Below are 19,819 nucleotides of genomic sequence, written 5' to 3' on the forward strand. Positions count from 1 at the left end.
CTGGTGAAATTTTTTCGAATAGGCCATGTACTCTAGGAAGAGGAGGATGGAGACTGGCCCTGCTTCCTTGAGAGCCAGAATTGTTAGAAGATTTCTGCTGAAAGAGAGTAATCTTGATTTAGGGCTGGGTAGAAAAGATAACATAGCCTCCCAAGTTGACCAGGAGTGACTGGGAGTGAAGGTAGGTTGGACCCAGCAGTAGGAACCAGGTGGTCTCAGTTACTGCTGTATAAATGGTAGCCAACTATCCTGATTTGTCCAGGAGTGCAGTGTTTCTTGGGGCATGAGACTTCAAACCTACAGCCAACTAAGGTAACTTTTAGGATGACCTATCATCCAAACCAAGACAATTTTGATAATAAAATGGGAGGTTGTTAATAAACACGCCAGTTCAACCAGGTATATATTGGAGCCATCCCAGGGAGCCCAAGAGATGGAACCTTATCTGAATTAGATTACATTTGTTCCTGATGCAAATTCCAGGAGGATGTGGGGCATTATACAGCTGAGGCAGGAAGCCTTCCCTTATCTAGTCACCTTGCTGAAGTGATAGGCTATGGGGACAATGACCATGGTGTAAATGTTAACCAAAAAAGTCAAATATAAGCTGCATTACTCAACTGTGGACAAAGCTGTTCTTAGGGCACCAGCAAAGCAGAGAAACAACTATGAAAACAATACAAGTTTAGAAATTTGCAATAAAAATATCTAGCAAGAATCTGTTTTGATAAGTACATATGTGATTTTTTGAGGTATAGTTGATATACAGTATGTTTCAGGTTGCAATACAGTAATGCACAATTTTTAAAGGTTATATTCCATTTATAGTTATTACAAAATATTATATAGCCAAAGATATGTTCTAACAGGAGTTCCTGTTATGGCACGATGGAAATGAACCCGACTAGTATCCATGAGGACACAGGTTTGATCCCTGGCCTTGCTCAGTGGACTAAGGATACCGTGTTGCCACAAGCTGGGGTGTAGGTCACAGATGTGGCTCAGATCTGGTGGTGTTGTGGCTGTGGCGAAGGCTGGCAGCTGCAGCTCCAATTCAACACCTAGCCCTGGAACTTCCATATGCTGCAGGTGCAGCCATTAAAACAAACAAACAAACAAAAACACGATTACCCTTAGTTAAAGAAAACCAAACATCTCAAGTTAATGAATTTAGCACTTTTCTAAGTATGGGAAGATGCAAAAGTCTGGGCTCATCAAAATCCTTCCTTTTATGTGCACCTTAACAATCTAGGGTGCACTCTCAGGGGCAGATGCTCTGGCTGATGGCTTGATGGCCACAACATCCTCAGTTTCTTGAGGTGTCAGATGATATTCTTTGTCCCCCGTATCCTAGCACATATATGTTTTGTGCTGTTTTGGAAAGTAAAAAAAAAAATTTCTTTTAAATTACTTGATATGTAGCAGTATTGAGAGTACTGGATGCCTAATAAACTATTCAGAGCTTATTTTGCTTCTTTTGCTTAAAAGTACCCAGCTGAGTGTAGGTCACTTGGCCAAGATAACAGGAAGGTGGAGTTTGCTGGCCTGGGTGCTCCACTGGGGCTGGCAGGCTCTGTGCCGCCATCACGGTACTGGGAACTGGAGGTCCCACAGCTAGTCTGAGATGTATTGGGTTTGACCTCAGGTCTCTTTGCAAAGCCTACATTCTTCTGTTCACAGAGGAGTAACTTGCTCTCTTTCACTAACTAATCATGATGCAGAGGGAATGTTATCAATAGCAGTAGCACAAAGTAATGTGGGATGCAGAGGAGAAAGGATGAGCTCTGTCAGGGAATGGCTGTGGGGAAGAGATAGTGATTATCTGCAGGCCCCCATCCATCCCTGGAGTGTGGCCGTCTGCTGCTTCCTGGAGTCTTTAGAACAAATTCCCAAGGAAGAACTTAGTACTTACCCGGGCCTGATGCTCAGGTCAGGAGTCCTGAGAATGTATGTGCAAGTATGTATTTCCTTGAAAGCTTGAGGTCATCAGGAGAGGGGGAGGTTTATAAATGAAAGAGAAAGAAGACAGTGGCCAAAGGGACTCCTGAGGGCAGCCTGCTGGGCCTGGCAATGCCAAACCAGGTGAGAAGAGGGAGTGGGCTCCCAGACTGTGTGGAACTTTTTAGAATGGATCATTCTCTGTCCTGTTTTTATGAGCGTATGTGTGTTGAACAAAGTTCTGTAATTGGTATAATACAGATATTTTGAATGTCTAAACTTAGATCTGCATAACCATTGAGCAGCCAAAGAGCATCCCTACCTAAGGATTTAGCACAACTAATTGAGCCAGTCCACTAAGAAAGGCATGTAGATTGTTCTCAATTTTTATTCTTTGAAATCATGCTGTAGTAGATACTTACATATTTTAAAACACAGATCTTTGCTAAATTTGCTAAATTTATAGTTCTTTGGGATAAATATATTGAGGCCACCTTGCTGGGTCAGAGGATAAAATAAGTCATTGCTTAACTCTAACACATATCTGCAGTGTTAGAGCACATAACAGAAGTGCATATCTGTTTTTGTTTGTTTTTGCTTTTTAGGGCATATGGAAGTTCCTGAGCTAGGGGTCGAATTGGAGGTGCAGCTGCCAGCCTACTCCACAACCACAGCAATGCCAGATCCTTAACCCACTGAGTGAGGCCAGGGATCGAACCTACATTGTGGTGGATACTAGTCGGGTTCGTAACCCCCTATGCCACAATGGGAACTCTTGAAAATGCATACCTGTTTAAGTTTGCACTCACAGCACCTGGCATTTATGTTTCCATACACTCTTGTAAACAATGATCACTACCATTCCTTTCATTTATATAGTTACATATTTGACATGCAATAATTACTGTGTCATTGTTTTAATTTTTATTTATTATAATTGGTGAGACCAAACAACTTTTTACATTTTTCTATTTATAGTCCTCCTGATGTGAATTGATGTTTAACCTCTATTGCTTGTTTTCTATTAGAGTATTTGTGGGATTTTTTGTTCATTGATTTTTAAGTATTTTGCACTTGGAAAACATACTTCTGTCTTGTAACTTTCATATATTCTTCTCCCAGTTGTCCTGCCTTTGGCTTTGTTAGTGTGTGAAATTTGCCATGCCACAGTTTTAAGGTTTTTTGGTAGAAAAACTGTCATATTTTCGCTGGCTTTGGTATATGTATATAAATATATACACATATCTCATTATATGTATCTTAATATATTTTGATATATGTTTGTAATCTCCAAAATTTTTTATGTAAAACCAAAATCTACCTCCACTCTCAGGTTTATAAAACATATTCTCTCATTTTAGACTTTTTCTTATTCAAATTATTATTATATTTGGAATGTGTGCTGCTGTAACCATTGAGTTATTGGTCAGGGTTTTTTTTGTTTGTTTGTTTGGTTTTTTTTTTTGTCTTTTTGCTATTTCTTTGGGCCGCTCCCGCGGCATATGGAGGTTCCCAGGCTAGGGGTCGAATCAGAGCTGCAGCCACCGGCCTATGCCAGAGCCATAGCAACGCAGGATCTGAGCCACATCTGCAACCAACACCACAGCTCACGGCAACGCCAGATTGTTAACCCACTGAGCAAGGGCAGGGACCGAACCCGAAACCTCATGGTTCCTAGTCGGATTCGTTAACCACTGCGCCACGATGGGAACTCCTGGTCAGGGTTCTTAATTCTAACTCTCCAATTACTTCTAAGTTGAGAATGAAGCAACTTAAAAGGATAATGGACAGGAGCAGGTCACAGAATGAATGGGTGTAAGTTGGGGTATATTTACCTACTGTACAGGCCGTAATGACAGAACACTTGCTCCACACGTGGTCTGGTAGAGAAATACACTGCATTACATGTGGCAGGAAGGTGTTGGTGTAGAAGGACAGTGAGGGAAGTTCTCTCAGGTTCCCCAGAATCACATTCAGCACCATTTCCCAGCCTTCAGGGGCTGCCTGGGGATGAAGTTATGAGTGTTCTTTGTTATCTAGTTATATTCAAACCTTGACCCCTAAATATCTGTAATTCTTGGGGTCTGCTTCTGAATTTTCAATTCTTTCATGTTATTACTTTAAAATATATTTTAATATCTGGTAGTGCAAAGTGACTTACTCCATTTTTCTTCTTATAAAAAAATGCACTTTTCTATTATGCATTTAAACAAAGCTCTTGCTCAGTGAAAAAATTTTCGTTTTGTGAACAATCTTACACACAAACCACACTAAGCACTAAAAAAAAAAAGTAGCCACGTCTGCCTCCAATGGCCTTTGCCATCTCAAGGGTCTCCCCAGCCCGACCTGCTCAAGAATGTAAAAACTTATAAAATTCCAGGCAAATTTAAACATTTTTGAAATGTTTTCCTTAACTTGCTTCTGGCTATAGAGGAACATAGTGTGTTACTTTCATTTATTCGAGACTTATGTTATTTCCTTTCATTGAATTCACAGAGGTGTATAATTACTACAGATTCCTGAGGAACATTTCTATATATTCATCCATACATATGTATGTGCATAGACTTATATATGTGTACTTTTTGCTACTCTTCTGGATATGACATAAAATAAAGCTATTGAGCCTTATAAAATATTTTGCTAGACATCTCATTTATTCTTTCATCAGTTTTTTTATTTGATTCTTTTGTGTTCTCTATACAATTGTTGATCATCTACAAGTAATAGTAAATTTATAATAACTCTTAAATATTTACAATTCCTACTCCTTTTTAAAATACTTGTAACATCAGTTAAAACTTCTAGAGCAATGTCATATGGTGGCATTGGATAGTGGTCATCCTTGTCTTATTTATAAACTTAAGATTCTTCTATTTTTCTTATTCAAATTATTTATTCAAATTATTTATTTTATATATAGTATCTTACTATCAGGTTTTCCATTAGTTTCTAATCAATTTTTATTATGCCAATTAAATTTAAAAATCACTCTTTTTATCAGGAAAACCTATTTAAAATTGTCAAGCGTGGGAGTTCCCGTCTTGGCCCAGTAGAAACGAATCTGACTAGCATCCATGAGGACGCAGGTTCCATCCCTGGCCTTGCTCAGTGGGTTAAGGATCTGGCGTTGCCATGAACTGTGGTATAGTTTGCAGATGCAGCTTGGATCCTGCATTGCTGTGGCTGTGGCGTAGGCCAGCAGCTGCAGCTCCAATTTGACCCCTAGCTTGGGAACTTACATATGCCACAAGTGCAGACCTAAAAAGACTAAAAAATAAAATTGTCAAGTGCCTTTGGGGCATTTACTAGATTAAGTGATATTTTCTCATGTTAATCATAATTGCTGTTTATTTATTGACAACAACCTGAGACATTTGTTCTTTCCTGTCTCTTGCTTTCCGTGTTCAATTCATTGCTTCCTCATGGTCCCTATCCTTCTATTCCCTGTATTTCCCAGACACCAGAGACTGGGCTGGATGCAGGCTCCATCACTTTGGTAAGAGTTCTTCCCAGGTGGTGCTATATTCCTTCTACTATGTCATATCTGGAGTCACCTCCTGTCTGGTTGCACTGTCTTAGTGAGGTTAAGGTTGATCAGAGGGCTCTGCTATTGTCAATCACAAGTATATGTCTTTATAAATTTCCCATTAACCTTACACCCAGTGCTTTAGCATCTGGTAACAACTGTCTCAATCTATCATTTTAATAGGGTTGCCAAATAGTGATTTGAAAATATCTATTTTTTTTCCCCACTTCGTAGCAGAATTTTTCTATAAAGAAAAATTTAGGTCACCCTAAAATGCAAATTGTACAGGAAAGGCAGGATAAATGTTTGCTTTTCCCTTTACTTACTATTTGTTAGGATAATGAATTTGTGCCCTGGCCACCTTAGAGGAAAGAGGCAGGAAGTGGTTAGTCTAAGGCTCCATCCAACAATGTGATGATTTTAGCTGTGCTTTCTATTTCTGTCAACAAATAGTAATGTTAGGGAGTGTTTTTACTTTTAAACTGTTGAAAAGGCACTTAATAAGTGTCACTACAAAGCTTGGAGAGAGGACTTTTGTTTATCTCTCTGAGCAGTAGCTTCCCTTCATCCTGCCCCACTGATTTTCGTTGTCTTCACTCTTTTCCTTCTGGTTGGAACCCTTAGAACAACAATTCTCTTGAGGCAAAAGCCAGTTTCATTTGCTTAGGTTGTTGTTATCATTTGTTTTTTGGATTCATTGTTGATCATGTGATGTTTTAGCAATTCCCCTATTTGCTCAGGAAGATCAGGTAGACTCATGTTGAGAAGAACAATTTTGCCTTCCTGGGGCCAAAATATTGAGAAAGCTGTGTCACTTCAGGAGTAGGTGAAAAGCAGATTGTATCAGTTCTTTATATTACAAGCGTTCAAGAGCCCCAAGAAGAAGCTCAAGATGGGCCCTACAGAGGAGCAATAAAAGCTGTATCCATCTTTCCTTCCTTAATAATAGCAAAAAATTGATTGTGGGATATGGGTGATGCTGAGGCTATTGATGATGATGTATGTGTGTTTGCATGTAGATGAAGAATTAGGAACTGATGGTAAAAGAACAATTGAAAAGCCCCTAGTCTATATAAATATGGATTTTTTTTCATTTTAAAAAATTTCATTAAAGTATAATCAATTTACAATGTTGCATTAATTTATACCATATACCAAAGTGATTCAGTTACACACACATCCATTTTCTTCAGATTCTTTTCCCATATAGGTTATTGTAGATTATGGGGTAGAGTTCCCTGTGCTATATACAGCAGGTCCTCATTGACCATCCATTCCATATTCCACAGTATTTTTGCCACTCCCAACCTCGCAATCCATCCCTCCCTCACATTTCCCCTTTGGTAACCATAAGTTTGTTTTCAAAATCTGCCGGAGGCCAGCTCCGGCGACCAGGGAGCATACGCTTTTTCCCCGATAGGAGAGGGATGCGGCGTCAGCGAATGTACAATCACGCAGACAGCCTCTTTGTCCCTTCTTTCAGGGTGCTGGACTGCTCAAATTTTATTGGCATAAGTGGTTGATTATATAGGCAGCTTTTTGCTACAGATTACATCACAGTGTTAAAAGTACATTGGTCAACTATTACATGGTATAGCAGCCATACATCATGTTTTAAGATCTTTGTTTTAACTAAACTTAGTGGGTACAATTTAGGGGCAATTAGGTACAATACATCATGTTTAAAGATCTCTATCTTAACTAAACTTAGTGAGTACAATTTAAGGGCAGTTAGGTACAATACATCATGGAAAGGAGGAGACAGTACAAATCATCCCATGGCCAGCCAGTCTTTACAATTTGAAGAGTTCACAGACACAAGAATTCGGCATTCACAAATCTTGTTTTTAGACTGGTGCTTATCTTTAAAGCGTTATGGCAGGGAGACAGTGTAAGAAAATATAAGCCAACTTAACTAGGTATCACTTAAAAGCTTCTATAACTCATAGCTAGGTGTCTTTTGGTCAAGAATAATATATGTCTAACTTCTATGAACCTCATTAAAATCCTAATTCTAAAGTTTACTGTGTAACTAATTAATAGATAAACACTATGTTTTAACTAAGTTGGATTTAAATAGGGGAAAGTCCTTCAGGATGAAAGTCTTATTATATTATTGTTGTAATTTTGTTAAATCACAAATCACCACAGGAAAATAAGAATGGGAAATAAGAATAATAAGTAAATGATCAGGAAAGACTGAGAAAAACTGAATAACAAATGAAACAGCAGGAAAGACTAGGTCACCCAAGAAACAATCCATGTTTTCCAGTGCAAACATGGAAATTGCTTTCCCAGGAAAACCTTAATTCTTCCCCATCAACATCAAAGTAAGAGCTGTGTAACCTGAGGCCTGCACTCGCTTGTACCATGCAGGTAGGCTTTCATCTTGACCAGAGGCCCACCTTTGCCATGTACTGTTCAGGTGAGCTTTTTTCCTGACCAAAATCTCACCTTCGGCTGTACCATTCGGGTGGGCTCCCTTTCTTGGTTAAGAACCTGCCTTCAGTTTTTTCTGCCATCAGGCAAGGTCCTTTTTTGAGTCCTTGCATTTTCTCAGCTCCCTGCAAAAATCTGTGAGTTTCTTTCTGTTTTATAAATAAGTTCATTTGTATCATTTTTAAAATTCCACATATAAGTGTTCTCATAGAATATTCATCTTTCCCTACGTTACTTCACTTAATATGCTAATTTCTAGCTCCATCCATGTTGCTGCAAATGGCATTGTTTCATTCTTTTTTATGGCTGAGTAAATAGTCATATATATATATATATATATATATATATTCCATTATTATGTATATAATAACACACACACATACACCATGTCTATTCATTCCTCTGTCAGTGGATATTTATGTTGCTTCCACATTTTAGCTATTGTAAATAATGCTGCAATGAACATTGGGGTGCATGTATCTTTTCAAATTATGGTCTTAAATTATACATTAGACCAGATGGACTAAATTGATATTTATAAAATGTTCCATCTAGGAGTACCAAAAATACACATTCTTCTCAAGTGCACATGGAACATTCTCCAGCATAGATCATATGCTGGGTCACAAATAAAGCTTCAGTAAATTTAAGAAAATTGAAGTCATATCAAGCATCTTTTCCAACCACAATGCTATGAGACTAGAAAAAAAATGCAAAAAACACAAACATGTAGAGACTAAACAATATGCTACTAAACCACCAAAGGATCATAAAGAAACAAAAGAGGAAATTAAATAAATACCTAGAGACAAGTGAAAATGAAAACACAAGGACTCAAAACATATGGGACACAACAAAAGAAGTTCTAAGAGGGATGTTTATAGCAATACAGGCTATAAACAGAAACTAAGAAAAATCCCCCCAAAACAACCTAATCTTACACCTAAAGCAACTAGAGAAAGAACAAACAAAACTCAGAATTTTGAAATCATAAAGAAGAAAAAAGAAAAGAAGGAAAGAAATCACAAAGATCAGAGCAGAAATAAAAATGAAGAAAACAATAGAAAAGATCAAAGAAACTAAAAGCTAATACTTTGAGTGGGATGGAAATCCTATAAAATTGGAGTGTGATGACCATTTTACACCTATAAATGTAATAAATTCATTGAGTAATAAAAAAATTAAAGCTAATACTTTGAAAAGATAAAGAAAATTGATAAACCTTTAGCTAGACCCATCAAGAAAAAAGGAAGAAAGCTCAAGTCAATCAAATTAGAAATGAAAAAAGGGAAATTACAGCTGCCATCACAGACATATAAATGATCATAAGGGGCTACTATAAGCAACTATCTGCCAATAAAATGGACAGCCTAGAAGAAATAAACAAATTCTTAGAAAGGTACAATCTTCTAAGACTGAACCAGGAAGAAATAGAAAGTATGAACAGACTGACCAATCACAAGTACTGAAGTTGAAATTTGTATTTAAAGACTTCCAACAAGCAAAAGTTCAAGACTAGATGGCTTCACAGGTGAATTCTATCAAACATATAGAGAAGAGTTAATATCTACCCTTCAGGAATTTCCATGTGGTGCAGTGGGTTAAGAATATGACTACATTGGCTCAGGTTTTTGTGGAAGTGAGGATTCAATCCTCAGCCCAGTGGGTTAAAGGATCTGGTGTTGCCATAGTTGTGGCATCAGTCACAGCTGTGGCATCAGTCACAGGTGAAGCTTAGATTCAGTCCCTAACCCTGGAACTTGCATATACTGCAGGTGTAGCCATAAAACAAAACAAAGCACCTAAACTTTTAAAACTATTCCAAAAAATTGTAGTGTAAAGGACATTCCCAAACTTATTCTATGAGGCCACCATCACCTTGATACCAAAACCAGAAAAGTCTGGATTTTGTGTCAGGAAAAACAGATTTTTAAACATAGAACTCATGGATGTAAACAGCACATACCATTACAATAGGCTCTGCCTTTTATGGAGAGGTGAATTGTCTGGATAGATAAAGACAGTTTCAGCCAATATTTGAGGTTCAACTGAAGGATTACTGTGTCATTTTGAGAAAGAGTTGGCCCCAAAGGGGAAAGTTTGTCTTTGGGTTGATTGGATCAAGGCATTTTTGTGTCATTCATTGGAGAAATAGATGAGACAAAAGGCAAAAAATATTTCACACATTGGACATGGGACGGACTCCAGATTGTAATTAGTGTTTAGATCACATGCTGTGAAACCTAACAGTAGTCATTGCTTCACTCGCATTGAACAAATTTTGATGGAACACCTACCACACACCAGGCACCATGCAAGGCTCTGCGGATGGAGCAATGGATGGGCCTTTATCCCCACCTTGAAGGAATTTATTTAGGTATCATAAGAATTGCAGCAAAAAAAATGGCAATTATAAGGATGTGATATGTTTCAGTCAGGATATAGCTGGGGTTCTTAGGGAACTCACAGGAAGATTAATGAGCCCATCTTGGGGGTGCTCAGGGAAAGGACTTTATAAGGCATGTCTGAGCTGATATGGACTGGAGGGCAGAGGAAACCCATGTGCAAAGGCACTGCCCTTCAGAATATCTTCCCCAAGGTCTAAATTATTAGGAAGGAGGATGCGGGTAAGCGAAGTTGTAAGATGTGAGACTGGGAAAAATGGCAGAGTTCAAGTGTGTCTGACCTTGTAAGTCAGTAAGAAGTTGGATGTTCTTTTGAGGATGGTGAGGCATTGAAGGGAGTGACATGAGGCAGGCGGGTGTTTTAGGAAACTTCCTCTGTGCCATAATTAAGTGCCTAAAAGATATTCATGTGATGAAAGGCAGCATTTCATGGTCTTTCCCATGCTCTCAGGCATACATGTGGTCTGCAGAAGAGTCTGTGACTCAGAGTTCAATGTCCAGGGCAGGTTAGCCCCCAGCAAATGCCTTCTCTTCTGTTGGATGCAATCTTTTCTCCCCAGTACGTCCATGAATTGCGTGAACTCAACCTTAGCCATAATCCTTCATGGTGGTTTAACCAATAGAGAACCTCTATTGTCTCATAAATTAAAAGAAAGGATTAGCCATAATCCTTCATGGTGGTTTAACCAATAGGGAACCTTTATTGTCTCATAAATTAAACGAAAAAATAAAACTAACTTTGCTGTCTTCTGGAACAACGTAAAAACGATTGTGTGTCTGAAACAAAGCTGACAGACTTGTGGGGACAGTTCTTAGGAAACCGCCAACGTGTGTGCTTTTTGTATCAGAGAAGAGTAGATTCAAAAATCAAAACTGAAGAGTATCTAGAAGGTAGGGTTGAAACATGCTTAGATATGGGCAGAGATAAGCTTCCTGCACTGAAGAGACTTCTGACTCTGAAAGGCTTTGGCAGGAAAACAAATGGGGAAGAAAAGGCAAAGTAACCAATTTTGAGTTTTTTTGTGTGTAGTTTCAATTCAGAGTAAGAACATTCACAGTGAAAGTACATCCTTTCAAAATGTAGAAGCTTAGAGGGGAAAAGAGAGGGACAGAACTGCATCTGAGTTTGGAATGAACCTGAGTAGCTAAAATGGTAGAGATACTTCTTCAAGAAGCAGGGACACTTCTTGAGTGATTTTAATCCTCCTTAGTGAAAAATTAGTGATTGACTTCAGCTCCGACCTGAGAGAGCTGTGGTGGAGACAGCAGCTCAAAGCCACGCCCTGGGTCTAACGCCCCAGCTTCTCCTGTGGTGCCAACATGGGGCGATTGCCTTGACCGAAAGGGGGTGAGGCAAAGAGGCCGTGATAAACAGGAAGTCCTTAACCAAGACACACACCGGGAAAGGAGCATCAGAGCAAGCAGAACTCTCACATCTCAAGGTTAGTAATCTTCTAGAAAAAAAGACTGGATGTGGCTGAGTTCACACTTTTAAAATTAATAATGTGCAGGGAATGGGGGCTGTTGCTACAACAGGACAACCAGATACATAAGCAGGAAAAGAGCCACGGGGGATAGCTGTAACTTAGCAGAATGTTTGATCACTATAGACCTGTAAGTTTAATGATGGGCATAGTTTAGTAAGAGTGTCACTTAGAGTTCTTTTCTCAGTCTGTTCTTAGGAAAATCTGATAGTATGGGTCTTCTGAATAAGAAAATTGAACTATTTTCCCAGTATCGGGCTATCAGGCTTAACCTGCCTCCCTCCTTCAGGAAAGTCTGAGCAAAGATGAACTTCAATAATAAAGGTTTTCTATCCAAATATTTATAGCCCTAGGCCAGGGCTGGCAAACTGTTTCTACCAAGGGCCAGAGAGTTAATATTTTCGGTTCTGCAGGACATGTGGGCTCTGATGCAACTCGCCACTGTGGTACAGAAAGAGCCGGAGATGATATGAGGCAGATGGGTTTGTCTGGGTTCCCACTGAACTATTTCCAAAGATGGGGCAGTGGGCTGGCTCGTTCTGGAGGCTACCACTGGAGCCAACTGAAGTCTCTACTTTGAATGGAAGTGAGTTTTTATGGCCCCTCAAGAGGTAGTCGAACTCCTGGGGGCATGTCTCTGAAGGGGGCTTGCCCTTCTTTAGAAGGATTCTCTTAAAGAGACCCTGGGAGGCACAGAGCAGAAACCTAGATCATGCTGCTCCCACTGGTCTTGCTGGAAGCAGGAGCCTCTGAGCACCTAGGACCTTCCACCACAGGTACCAGTCAGCTCCGGCCTCTGAAAAAAGGGAAGGAACAAAGACCACAGAGCCATGACCTTCCCAGTCCCAGTCCCTTGTTCCTAAAGTTTAGTGCAGCCCTCTGATTCCCAGTCCTCTACTTCCCGCCATGTGGGTAGTTGTCTGAGCTGGTGAGGAGCAGGAAGAGACTCCGGTGTGCAGGGAGTTTCAGTATGGGCTGAGGAACAGAGTGGAGGCTAGGACCCTCCCCATTTCAGCATTTGTGGATGTGAAGTGATTTCTCTGTGTGCCAGCATTTGGGAAGCACAACGTCTCACTGAAAGCAGGGCAGTGAGGCAAGGAGGTAGAGAAGCTCTTGCGGAATGGCTAGAAGGAAACGACTTGTCTAAAGATGGTCCCCCAGCCCAGATCACCTTAGGGCCCACAGTCAGAGGTGAACTTGTGAGATGAAGTCACATGTCTGTGGTCTGCTGGGATGTGTTCAGCAGCAGAGAAATCCAGAATATTTTGATTAATGCCATCCTTGAGAATGAAGCTCTTTTATACAGACAGCTCTATTAGGAAAAAAACCTCAGGCCAAAATCCCTCATAAATCACGCAGAAATGGCACCTCCACCACAAAAAGAGTTCTGGTGCAGTCTCTGTTTGCCTTGGTTAGATGTTGATAAATAGGGTCCATCCTTAGCAAAGTTGCTATAAGCACTTGATCTTCAGCCCCAGGTCTTTTGGCATCTTTCATTCAAACCTGGTAGCTCCAGCTTCCTGAGTTCTGAATGCAGGTGCACTTCTGCTCTCTTCACCGCTTAGCTAGGGTGACTTCAGATTCCCTGGAAATGCAGGAGTTACTGCAAGTTATTATCAGCAAACCCCCTTTCCCAGAAACCCTCCTACTCCTCCACCCTTGATTCCTTCCTCCCAGGGGAGGCACTTCACTCAGGGCCTGACAGTAGGAGCTGATGAGAGTGGAAGAGGCTATGTTACAGCTAATACTTTTAGGGTCCACAATCAGTGACCTGTGTACCATAGCAGACATCTGATTTGGCCCTGTGTCTCCTACCTCTCCACCTGTACAACTTTACCCAGTCCTCACCCTCATTTTTTTCCTCCCCACTTCTCCCCCACCCCTCTCTCATTCACTTATTTTTCTTCCAGTTTTAATGAGATATAGTTGACATGCAGCACTATACAAGTTTAAGGTGTGCAGCATAATGATCTGACTTACATACCTCATGAAATATATCACGATAACCTGAGTGAACACGGATGAAATAGAAAAATAGAAACAGAAAAAGTTTTTTTTCCTTGTGTGATAACTCTTAGGATTTACTCTCTTAACAACTTTCATAGGTAACATAAATCAAGGTTAATTATAGTATCATGCTGTACTTTATATCCCTAGGACTTATTTATCTTATAAATGAAGTTTAAATTTTTTATATTATAAATCATTTATCTGACAAGCTGGACTATGCTCTTCTGCATTATTTATTTCCAGCTGTTGTCAGAAAGTTGTGACTCAAAGACTGTGCCCCTGGACTCTGGTCTTAGAATATACCATGACACTGTGTATTTGCAGACGAGAGTGGCTGGGGAATTAAGTGATGCCAATAAATTTAAGGCCAACAGCAAAATGTGGGGGCTTCTGCAGTTGGAAAGGCCTGAGGTAAATTTGGACTCCTGCTTTCACTAGCAGTTAATGTTTATTTTTATTGAGGTGAAATTCATATAACATAAAATTAACTATTTTAAAGTATACAATTAAGTGGAAATTCATACATCCACAGCGTTCTGCAGCTACTACCTTTATCAAGCCCCAAAACATTTTCATTATTCCCCACCAAAAAACCCCTTACATTAAGCAGTCACTTCCCATTTCTCCCTCCTACTACTCCCTGGCAACCGAGAATCTGCTTCCTGCCAACATGGACATACATATTCTGGATATTCCATGTAAATGGAATCCTGCAGTGTGTGACCTTTCGTGTCTGCCTTCTTTCACTCAGCATCATGTCTTCAAGGTTCATTCACACTGTAGTGTTAATCAATACCTCATTCCTTCTTATGGCTGAATAATATACCATTGTGTGATTTACCACAATTTATCCAATCTTCTGTTGGTAGACATTTGGGTTGTTTCCACCTTCTGACTCTTGTGACACTATAAATATTGTTCTACAAGTATTTGTTTGAGTACTTATTTTAGTTCTTTTGGGCATAAACCTAGGAGTAAAATTGCTGGGTCACATGGTCATTCTGTTTGACTTTTTGAGGAATGCCAAACTGTTTTCCACAGCAGCTGTACCATTTTACATTTCCACCAGCCATGCATAAGGGTTTCAATTTCTCTAAATCCATGCCAACACTATTAATTTTCTTATATTTAAAATTTTAATTAAAGTATAGTTGATTTACAATATTGTCCCAATATTTGCTGTACAGCAAAGTGACTCAGCCTTACATTTATATACATTCTCTTTAATATTATTTATTTTTTATTATAGCTATCTTTGTGGGTGTGAAGTGATTCCTCTGTGTGGTTTTGATTTTTCTTTTCTTTTCCTTTTTTTTTTTTGCTTTTAAGGCCCACACTTGTGGCATATGGAAGTTCCCAGGCCAGGGGTCTAATCAGAGCTATAACTGCTGGCCTACGCCACAGCCACAGCAATGCAGGATCCAAGTCACATCTGTGACCTGAGCTCACAGCAATGCCAGATCCCCAACCCACTGAGCAAGGCCAGGGATCGAACCCGCATCCTCATGGATACTAGTTGGATTTGTTTCCACTGCACCGCAACAGGGACTTCAAAAGTTTTTAATTTTGACAAAGTCAAATTTATTTTTCTTTTGTTGCTTATGCTTTTGGTGAAAACTAAGATTCCATTGCTGAATCCAAGGTCATATGAAGTTCTACCCTTATGTCTTCTAAGAGTGTTACCATTTTAGCTCTTATATTTAGCTGCTGATCCATTTGAATCAATTTTATATGTGGTGTTAGCTAAGGGTCCAACTTTCTTTTGAGTATTGCTATGTAGTTGTAGTTGTCCCAGCACCATTTATTGAAGAGGCTATTCTTTCCCCATTAAAGAGTTTTTGCACCCTGTTGAAAATCAATTGGCCATAGATATACAGGTTTACTTCTTGATTCTCAATTCTATTCTCTTGGTCTATATGTCTGTCCTTATGCCAGCACCACATTGGTTTGATTACTGTAGCTTTGTACTAATTTGTGAAATAAAAATGTGTTAGTGCTTCAACTTTTTATTTTTTTCAATTACCTTTGCGATTTTATATGAATTTGAGGATCAGCTTGCCTCTTTCTTCAAAAAAGGCCATTGAAATTTTGATAAGGATTATATTGAACCTGTATATTGCTTTTTCCCTTGCAATTTGGATGCTTTTTAAATTCTTGCTTAATTGCTCTGGCTAAAAGTACCAGTACAATGTAAGTAGTGGCGGTGAATGGGCATAAGTTTTCTCACCTGTCATTTGCCTTTTTTTTTTTTTTTTTTTCTTGTGGGTCCATTCCTCGATCTTTTCTAGCAGACATCTTTGGAAGGGCTTCATTTCCTCCATGGCCTCAACTTCAGTCAGGCAGCCTCCAAAATGAGCAGTCCTGGACCCTCATAGACCTTCTAACCTTAAGGGCAGAAATGGATTTCTCCTTATGCTCCTCTCACTTTTTTGCTCTCCTTTAACCCTCACTAGCAGTTTTTATTATAAAGTACCTTCTATTGAGCCAATGAGTATGGGCTTTATTTTCCTAACTGGACCTTGATTGGGACACCCATTTTCCTCTTCTTACTCCCAACAAAAACGTACATGGGTTTGGGTATCCACTTCTTCCACCCCACAGAGACATTATGACAAAACTTAGCCATTCCACTGACAACTATGGCTAATTTAGGGAGTGGAGGTGGAGAAACCAAGTGTAGACTAAGTAGATCCAATCAGGGTAAAGGAAATTATTTACATTCCATGTTGGGAAAACAGGTTTCCTTCCAACCCCCTCCCCTCTTTCTCTACCCTCTCCTCTCTCTCATCATGAGTGATATTCAGCTACCTTTCTAAGAGTATAAATCAGATCATATAATTCTAGTGGCTAAAAGCCTCCAATAGCTTCCACTTGCTCTTAGAATTATATCAGAAAGTCGATGATGGCAAACATGATAACCTCACCACATCTATCTACACAATCTAATCTCTTTTCATTTTCTGTCCCTATTTCCCCATAATTGCTCCAGCTACAAGGATTTTTTTAAAAGTTCCTTGCAGAGCTATCAGTATTTACACCATAGACACTTGTCCCAGGAAACTGCTTGGCACTAGAGTAACATATAGAAGCAAGATGCCAAGTTTGAAGGCATCAAGAATGCCATTCAAGACACTTTCAATCCAGACCCAATTTCATTTTTGTCTTTCCCTCTCCCTAGACTGCAGTAACATCATTTCTTGAAAATACCCCATGTTGTTGCATATTTATCTCCTCTTCAAATTTCTCTGCTTGGAAAGTCTTATTCAGGTTGAAAGTGCACCAGGGTGTGGTATGCTTTTCCTATGAAATCTTTCCCAAACCTGTTGGAAGGAACTGTTCCTCTCTAGGATATTGTAAAATTTGACTAAATGGCTTGCATAGAGATGATCTAGTTTTATTACAATAATTGTTCCTTTAATCTGCCTGGCCCAATACATTATGCATGACTAAAGAGCAGAGACCATGTCTTTCTCCTGTGCAAATTGTTTCATTGAATTACTTGCAAAACAAGTGAATGACAAAAAAGAAATGGCAGGTATCTCTCTTTTTTTTTTTTCGTCTTTTTGCCATTTTCTTGGGCCACTCATGCAGCATATGGAGGTTCCCAGGCTAGGGGTCGAATTGGAGCTGTAGCCGTCGGCCTATGCCACAGCCACAGCAACACAAGATCCGAGCTGCATCTGCGACCTACACCACAGCTCACAGCAACGCCGGATCCCCAACCCACTGAGAAAGGCCAGGGATCAAACCTGCAACCTCATGGTTCCTACTTGGATTTGTTAACCACTGAACCACGACGGAAACTCCGACAGGTATCGCTTTTGACTATATCACAAAGCCATCACAGGCACAACTAATATAGATGTGAAAGGTTTTAGAAAATAGAATGCTATGTAAACATAAAGCAACACTGTATATTATTATATGGCTGCATTATAATTTTGTTCTGATTGTCATTATTTTGTCTTTCTTTTTACAGCCACACCTGCAGCATGTGGAAGTTCGCAGGCTTGGGGATGAATCAGAGCTGCAGCTGAGGCCTGTGCCACAGCCACAGTAGCACTGGATCTGAGTTACATCTGTGATCTATGGCACAGCTTGTGGCAACTCTGGATCTTTAACCCACTGAGTGAGGCCAGGGATTGAACTCGAATTCTCAGACTATTTTGGGTCCTTAACCCATGGAGCCACAGTGGGAACTCCTGATCATCATTACATTTTTGATTCATACTTGATTTCGTATCTCCTGATGAAATGCCCATACTGATACTGATGTTCAGGAACAGACACCTACTGATAAACTTTTGAATGAAATTACATAGGAGGTTCACAGTTGCATTAGGCAGAATTGTGGGAAGCACTTCCCTTTTCTCAATTTTTACCCACCTTTTATTTCAATCCTCTCATCAGGAACCAAATGCATTCTTACAATCTCTTTTATTATAGAGGCAATAGAATATTTTTATGCTGACATGTTAATGTGTTTCCAGCAAGCTCTTAGGAAACAGAACTATTATTTTACAAGAGAGAGAAGGGAGCAATGAGGAACCTACTATAAGATGTAATCACTGGGGGAAACTGGGTGAAGGGTACACAGATCTTCTCTGTACTATTTTTGCAACTTCTTGTGACTCTATAGTTATTTCAAAATAAAAAGTTTTTTTAAAAAGTAACAATAGGGAGTTCCCGTCATGGCTCAGTGGTTAAGGAATCCGACTAGGAACCATGAGGTTGCAGGTTCGATCCCTGGCCTTGCTTAGTGGGTTAAGGATCCAGCCTTGCCATGAGCTGTGGTGTAGGTTGAAGATGTGGCTCAGATCCCACGTTGCTGTGGCTGTGGCATAGGCCGACGGCTACAGCTCCAATTAGACCCCTAGCTTGCGAACCTCCATACACCTTGGGTGTGGCCCTAGAAAAAGACAAAAATAAATAAATAAATAAAATAAATTTAAAAAAAGTAACAATAATGGTAAATTTGTATATGCCCTGAGCCACAATACTTTGGTAACTGGAGGGCCTTCAATTGTCCTTTCATTACCCTGAAGCAAAGGCCTAAGAACAACAAAGAGGTAGAGGTCACAGGAAGGCCATGCCCTGTGGGCTGTCCATGCTGGTGGAGCCATGGGCCCCTACACATGGCCTTCCGACCCTGCTCCAATCTCACATGCTCAGGGAAGACTTCCCTGTTTTTCTGTCTAAGAGAAAACAAGCCACCCCTAGCCCTGTACCCACTTCTCTGCTTTGTTTTTCTTCCTGCACTTACCACCAAAGTATATTTTGTACCTCTTTATTTTAGTTTCTGTGTCCTCCCACTAGACTATAAATTCCATTATGGCAAGAGTTTTTTTTATTTGTTTGTTTGTTTTTAATTTACTGTTGTATCCTCATAGCCTAGAGCAGAGTTGGGCACAGAGCGCACACTCAGAGAATGTTTTCGATGAATGAATCTCTGTGGAAGATGAAAGCTTGACAATAAGCTATTTCCTTGAGAGAGAAGAAATTTAAATCTGCCCATCCTTGTATGAGAATAAATTTGACTTTGAAGCTCAGACCCTTTTCCTGTGTTCATACTTCAGATAAAGAAGACACTGCTGATAGAATCTGAGAGGAAGGAAACATTGCATCGAGCCAGGCTCTGCATGTAACAAGATAAAAATTGTCTTTCTATAGATCGGCCTCCCAAACAGGTTCCAAAGATGGATTATCTTACTTTCTTCTTGGTTATTCTTTATGTGTACAAAGGTAACGATAATGTCTTCTTTTAAAGAATTTATTCCTTTTTTAGTCTTACAGCGTGACATGTTCAGAATTTATAATGCTTTTAGTTGGCTTAGATAATTTCTTACTTGTTCAGAAAAACTACAAGTTGAAAATACCAATTATGAGCAGTGGAAGCCTTTATAGACTAAGGTAGAGACTGTTAGCCTTTAGCATGATCTCAGTTTGCTATCTTGCTAGGTCTTGGAAAGATTAGAATAAGCTTAAGATGTCTATTTGGTGTTTTAATCATCAAG

At 39.6% G+C, this 19,819-nt stretch overlaps 1 protein-coding gene across 3 annotated transcripts in view; it reads left to right on the forward strand.

Annotated features, from left to right (window-relative positions):
* The window catches only part of CD226 (CD226 molecule), a 104,285-nt gene continuing 86,284 nt past the window's right edge, over positions 1,819-19,819 (forward strand). The window contains exons 1-2 of one of the 3 annotated variants that reach the window (XM_021099289.1): positions 1,819-2,082; positions 19,382-19,547. In XM_021099289.1, coding sequence (XP_020954948.1) covers positions 19,502-19,547 — 46 coding nt within the window. In that variant the 5' untranslated portion in view covers positions 1,819-2,082; positions 19,382-19,501. Of the gene's footprint in view, positions 2,083-11,071; positions 11,754-19,381; positions 19,548-19,819 lie in introns of those variants that run through there. The other 2 variants (XM_021099286.1, XM_021099291.1) reach the window with 2 other exon arrangements.

The sequence above is a fragment of the Sus scrofa genome, chromosome 1, assembly GCF_000003025.6.
Source record: "Sus scrofa isolate TJ Tabasco breed Duroc chromosome 1, Sscrofa11.1, whole genome shotgun sequence".
Classification (NCBI taxonomy): domain Eukaryota; kingdom Metazoa; phylum Chordata; class Mammalia; order Artiodactyla; family Suidae; genus Sus; species Sus scrofa.